The sequence below is a fragment of the Nelumbo lutea genome, chromosome 4, assembly GCF_056320005.1.
Source record: "Nelumbo lutea isolate HS-2025 chromosome 4, American lotus-T2T, whole genome shotgun sequence".
Taxonomy (NCBI): Eukaryota; Viridiplantae; Streptophyta; class Magnoliopsida; order Proteales; family Nelumbonaceae; genus Nelumbo; species Nelumbo lutea.
The window spans coordinates 89,960,355-89,967,161 of NC_142687.1; the positions used below are offsets into that span (position 1 = coordinate 89,960,355).

Sequence of the window (6,807 nt, forward strand, 5' to 3'; positions counted from 1 at the left end):
CTTTCAGCCTCCACGATAAAATCTTGGCCAGAAATTTATATGGATTACTAATTAAACTAATCAGTCTGAAGTCTTTAATATTCACTGCTCCATCCTTCTTTTGAATCAGAGCGACAAAAGTAGCATTCAGCCTCTTCAATAAAACCCCAACAAGCCTTAATGAAGCTAAAATTAAAACCATCAAGCCTTGGGGTTTTGTCCCCTTCAATCTTTTTCAGAGCATCTCTGATCTCCTCCACTTCAACCTCCCTTTCCAGCCATCTTGCTGAATTATCACTTAACTTCCTTGGCTCCAGACCCCATAAAGCCACCCACCTCCAACCCCTTTCTGTAAATAGGCTCTTGTAGAAATCCACCACCATTTTTTTTTTCTGTATCTCTTCCCAAAATCCACCAATTCCTCTCCCACCTGAATTCTTGATATAAAATTTCTCCTTTTCCTTGTGCTTGCAAAATCCTGAAAATATGTTGTGTTCCTATCTCCTTCCCTCAACCAGATTGCCCTTGATTTCTGTCTCTCAACTCACTTCCTCCCTTAAGATTAACCTTTCCAAATCCCTTTCCAGGGATTCCTTCTCTATGAGAGCCTCTCTCAAGAACTGCCCATCTTCTACCAACCTGTCCAACACTGTTAGTTTCTCCAGCAACTCTTTTTTATTCTATTTCCCCAAACACCTCCAATCTTCTACCCCTTGGGGCCTCAGTTCTTTCAGGAACTGAAACTTTCTTAGCAGTCTGAGGGCTGCTGAACCTTCCACCTGTAGGCTCCTCCACCTCTCTTCAGCCCACTCCACGAAACTTGATTTTTGTAGCCAGACATTTTCAAACCTGAAAGGTCTTAATTCACATCAAAAAAATTCTTAAAAATATAGGTTTATGGTCTGACATCTTTAGTGTCAAGGCTTCTTGAACCACCACCTCCACCACATACTCCACCCAATCACCAGAAAATAAGAACCAGTCCAAACTTCTGAGGATCGCTGGAAACTGACCATTCGACCAGGTAAATCTCTCACCATAAAAGGTGGATCAATAAGTCCACTTCCCTCAATAAAATCCCCAAATCTCCTCATCCCCACAGTAACCCTCTTATCCCTACCCTCCTTTCATCATTTCACTCCTAACTACATTAAAATCCCCTCCTAAACACCAAGGATCACCCCACAACCTTCTCAGATCCTCCAACTCTTCACAAAGTTCAGCCCTCTTTCCCTTTGAATTTGGCCCATAGGCATTTGTTAGAACCCAACACTAATCTCCATGCACTTCTTTCAAGCAAACAGATACTGAAAACTTGCCACCTTCTCCCCTACATTGTTAAACACCCCTGCATCGCGTAGAGTGAGTAAACCCCCTGACAGACCCACCACATTCAACTTCATCCACTCCAGACTACTTCTTCCCCATATCTCCTCCTTCAAACGCAAATTAAAATATTCCAGTTCTGTCTCCTGTAACAATACAACTTCAGGAGAATGACTTCTGGTTAAATTTCTTACCACCACCCACCTCACCTTCTCTCTCAAACCTCTTACATTCTAACAAATCACCCTATCCTTTCTTCGCTACTTTTTACAGCAAAGTTGGTAGTTCTCCCCTCAATCCTCACCTACTTCCTCCTCTCCCCCTTCTTCATCCCACTCCATTTCCTTCCCAATTTTTTTTTTTTTTTGATTTTTCTCCTCTCCTGAATTTCTCAAAATGCTCAAAGGCCTTCCTTACAAATTCTTCCCCTCCCTAGAAAACAAACCCAAGGATTTGCCTACTGATACCTCCCTGCTCACTTGACACACCACCAAGTAAATGCAAATTTCTCATTCATGAAGTAGCAATATCACCATGACTTTGATTACCCTCATCATCAATCCAGATTCAACATCTATACCATTGGAAGAATTTAAGGGAATTCAATAATATCTTTTCTAGCAAAAAGAAACATATTATGTGAAGGGCACAATATCTTTCCCCAATGTCCATTGTTTATGGTTCCATGAGAACACAAATGAAGAATGGAGAGGACATTAAAAAATTGAGGTTCTTTTCTCCCTTTTCTATTTTGCATATGTAACTACAACTATATAAGTTAAAGGAATAAAGCTCCTCAGTTAGGATAGATTAAATGGATGGGAACCAGATGGGATGGAGACAAAAATATGCAAAACAGGCTGGCAATCTATCACGATTGAACACACCAGGTTCTGTATGCATAAGGTGTGGGCCCCACGTGGGCACTATGTGATAGGTTGAGCATCGCACTGTTTACGATTTTGCCAGGCTGGCAATCTATCACGATTGAACACACCAGGTTCTGTATGCATAAGGTGTGGGCCCCACGTGGGCACCATGTGATAGGTTGAGCAGCGCACTGTTTACGATTTTGCCTCAAGCCAATCGGGACTCAAATGGATGACAGCGCACTGTTCAAAGACCAATCTGGATTTTGAAATATTGTTGGTTCTTTTAGGAAAAAAAAGCAACTCTTTAGCAGTAAAACCTCAGCCATTGCAATCTATAAAAGAAAATGCAAACTAAACTCAGGAATGAACATAACTTTTAAAAGGACTTTCTTATCTCATGAGAAAAACAAGGCAGCTCTTAAAATCAACATTTCAATGTGTAAGCATAAATAATAGTCAGAAATTTAATACTTACTCCTTCTCCATCACGAGAAGCAATTACTCTATTGGAAAATGTTACATCATATTTAACAGGAAATAGGCAGAGAAGATATGCAAGGTTACCAAAATCACATATGACAAACAAAGAGACTTGTATGTTGTATCTAGAAAGAAGACTAAATTCCAAATCCTACATTTTAGCTGGTAAGTGGAAAAACAAAAAGTAACCGATTGCTTTTATTAGTGTAAGCATTGCAGCTATTAACTAGTTATAGCACAACCCATTCACAAGGAATGTGAAGATGAAAATCCGTAATCATGTATTGAGAAGACGATACAGAGAAGATCCATGCAGGTTTGAAGATTCACACAAACAAATTAACTTATAAATTAAGCCAAGTGTAAAACATGCTGTGTATTCAAGCACACAAGTATCTCACAGAAAGTTAGACATTTCTCGTATCAAACCAAATATCACGTCTACTGGTAAAGTGGTAATAGAAGAGATAAAGTATTTACACCCTTTAGTTCATGGAGAGAGAGGGAGTTTGGAATATGGAGATCAGCCAAACCTACTAATCAAAGAATACCAATTGCAGTGTTGCAAAGAAAGTGAGTTGCACCATGTAGTAATTTAGCTTATTAAAGCAACTAACTCAATTTCACAAGTTTCAACTTCCAGCAATTGTGCTGTTAAAAATTGTCACGAATTAGAATCAAAGAGCATGTTGTAACAAGTAAAAGTATCAATGTATCTGGGAAGAGAATGGAGTAACACCATCACCCAGTCACCCAGTCACCTCATACAATTTAGCATTGAGACCCATCAGAATATGGGCTAGAATGGACGGGAGGAAACAAAAGTGAATGCTAAGCACATACTGCACTGCACATGTATAAAACCATCCATTTACCACACGGGAAATAGAGAACCACAGAAAACGGACGTATAAAAGCACTCCTGAAAACATCGGAAAACATAAACGCCAAATCACAAACTGTCCGTGCTTCCGTGCCTCGTCTAAGCAGCAGCAGAGATCCCAGGCTTCTCTCGTAAATCTTTGGTAAGAGGCAGAGCTGCCCTGTCGCTCCCTGTAAACAGTTCCTTAGCTAAATTTTACAATGCTTGAATTGGTGAAAGCGGAACACCAGGTAGCATGTGACATACAGCTCTAGTCATCCGATTCCCCAACTGTGGGGAAAGAAAACGACCATGATACACCATTTTCTATTGGTAAGTACCACCATAATGCGCCATAGTTCAAACACTAGAATTCTAAAGTCTAAACTTTAATAGATATCACCTATTTGTGACTTTTCTGTCTTTGGCAATGAACCGTTAATTAGTAAACGAATCGCATGGAAACCAAAAGCATGCCTCTGTTCATGAATTGCATATCAACCAGGGTAGAAAATAGATCCAGAGGATTAACAAAGGCAACGGCTGTTTATTTCAAAGGCTGTAAAGATGGCAGAAAATCAAGTTTTGGCAATGCTGTTAGAGAGATAAGTAAAGTTCCAGCAAATTCTCATTGATGATGAAATGTTTCTAAAAGCAAAACCATCGTTCACGCTATCATAAAATTATTTCTTTTTTGTATTTCCATAAAAGATAAGGGGAAAAATAGGGTTTCGTTGATTACAAAAGAAATCCCATTATCGATACTATCAAACAAGATCTTTCCTATAACAAAAAAGAGGGGTGAAAACCCTAGAACTCCTGTGATGCAGAACCAAGCTCGCCTTTTCCTTTCCCGATCTTCTTGGGCAAGAGAGTCTGATGAATGTTGGGCAAAACCCCTCCGTTAGCGATAGTAACAGTACCCAAAAGTTTGCTCAACTCTTCATCGTTCCTCACCGCAAGTTGTATGTGCCTAGGGACAATACGATTCTTCTTGTTATCTCTTGCCGCATTTCCTGCCAATTCAAGAACCTGTAAAAAACCAAAAATATATCAGAACCCATATCAGATCGCTTCGCAGGCACATAACATGACACACGTCGATGAAACAAAAGAATTCATCACAAACCTCGGCTGCTAGGTACTCCAGCACAGCAGATAGATAGACGGGAGCACCGGCACCAACACGTTCGGCATACTTTCCTGCCTTGAGGAACCTGGCGATTCTTCCGACGGGGAATTGCAAGCCGGCCTTCTGAGATCTGGAGATGGATTTCGAGGATTTGGGTTTTCCTCTCCCACCCTTAGTCGAACCAGAAGAACTCATCTTCTCTCTCGCTTCTATATCTTCGCTTTTCGCCTCTTCGGCTCCTTCCTTCGAGTTTGATCTTTCTTAACCATTTGGAATTGGAAATTGATTCGTATATATAGACGCGCGAAAGCGAGGGTTGTACGAGTATTCGCTCTTTCGCTGATCGGAGAACACACGGATTGCCAACTTGGAAACTTGTAGAAAAAAAAAAAAAAAAAGGTAAATTACAAAGACCCCCTAGGGGCCTGTGATAAACACCCCTGTATTTTGTTTTGCGGCAAAAACCTCTTGTAATATGGACGTGAGACAAAGACCCCCTTCCATTAGACTTTCATTGAAATCCGCCATTATAACATATTTTAATCAACATACTACCCTTATAATAACTATTCCGAGAAAAACAATCTTCATCTTCCCCGACCTCACGATATACGAACAGCAACGACAGCGGACTTTCAAAGTTCTCCCCCAATCTCTCTTCTTTCCCTTCCCTTTCTTCTTTCCGATTTCCCCTGTTTTTCGTTCATTGCAGGTGAATAATGATCTGAACCAGATGAGTGGTGGTGATGGTGCAGACTTCAAAAGTCCTCCCTCTCTCTCGAGTTGAAATCTGTGTCCTAGGGGGTGTCTCACGGTACATCCCCGCCTTGTATTGGAAACATCTCTCGATAATAATACCAGACCCAATGATGTCATCATCGAGATGTTCCCAACACAAGGCGGGGATGTGATGTAGGACCTTGTGGGGCGCAGATGTGAATTCCTCTCTCTCTGTTTTCTGTTTACCGTGCCCTCCCCCAATGCTCCAGTTACTCCCACTCTATTCGTACTCCGCCCCTCGTATTGTCCTCTGTTAGGAAATGGGAAAAACGAATCAGAAACAATATTTTGGGGATTGTCCCTGCGTTTCTGTACTAAAGTATCAGAATGTGTTTGGGGCAATGCTTTTTGACGCATATAACAATCCTCAGATCCCAAAGTTTTGTCAGGAAAATTCCCCTGTTGATGAGGTACCCAACCCTCCGAGGAATCTACCTGCTCTGCTCTGTAGGTGGCACCTGATTCAAATCATAAACTCCTGCAGATTTGAATGAATGCGCAGATCAATAGGCTACGTCCGATGCAATTTTCTTCTGGTACAACCACCAAACAACATCCCACCTTGCGCGGCCATTCTCCTTATTATATACCCAGCTGTGCTGCCAGTTGGGGTTTGTTGAAATGCTTACATTAACAATTACAACTACAAACAGAGTTAAGACTTAAGAGGGAAGGAGGAGATATCTACAACTGCCCCTGCCCGAACAATCTTGAGCTTGATATATCCTTCGGGGTTCGGGGTGACTTTTTCTTTTCTTTTAAACTGGCGGCCTTTTTTATTTCCTTTATTTGTTTATTTCTTCGGCCGGGCGGGGGGCGGGCAGCAAACATATCTTCGTCAAACCTCACTTCTTCCTTCCTCCCATGCCCATGCAGAGACCTCTCCACGACGCTCTGCACCGCCGATGTCCGTGGCTCTGTCCTCCTTCCTCTTTAATTAATTTTCTCTCTTCGACACTCAACTGAAAAAGGAAGAGGAGGACGTGGAAAGATGGATTTTTTTTAATTAAACTATCATTTTCATTCACTCCAAAGTTTCCAGTTAGAGCATGATCGACGATAGACGAATTAATAAATGGATAGACCCCTCGTTTCTTGAAAAACTACGCATTGCAGAGAGAGAGAGAGAGAGAGAGAGAGCAACTAGCAAGCACGTTTGGTGGACTGAAAAGAAAGCGATCAGCTTCTCAGGGAGAAGATGCAGCTCTTCGCCATTAAATATGATTCCTTTGAACACTGTTATACAACAGTTTCTTGTTTACAATAACAATTTTAAAAAGCTCAGTCACGGCATCCTTCCTGAAAGTTCCCATCGATGGGATTGAAGACAAAACATAAGACAGAAATCGACGCCGGCTATTTTGTTTCCTCGGTAC

General features: G+C 41.3%; 1 protein-coding gene across 1 annotated transcript; it reads right to left on the bottom strand.

Annotated features, from left to right (window-relative positions):
- Window positions 1-4,125: 4,125 nt before the first annotated feature.
- Window positions 4,126-5,479, bottom strand: LOC148861702 (histone H2AX-like). Its single transcript, XM_088984639.1, has 2 exons — window positions 4,649-5,479; window positions 4,126-4,551 (listed from the first exon to the last, which is right to left on the bottom strand). Exons 1-2 carry the CDS (start codon window positions 4,844-4,846, stop codon window positions 4,330-4,332), a joined length of 420 nt encoding a protein of 139 aa, XP_088840765.1. The 5' UTR covers window positions 4,847-5,479; the 3' UTR covers window positions 4,126-4,329.
- Between the last annotated feature and the right edge of the window lie 1,328 nt (window positions 5,480-6,807).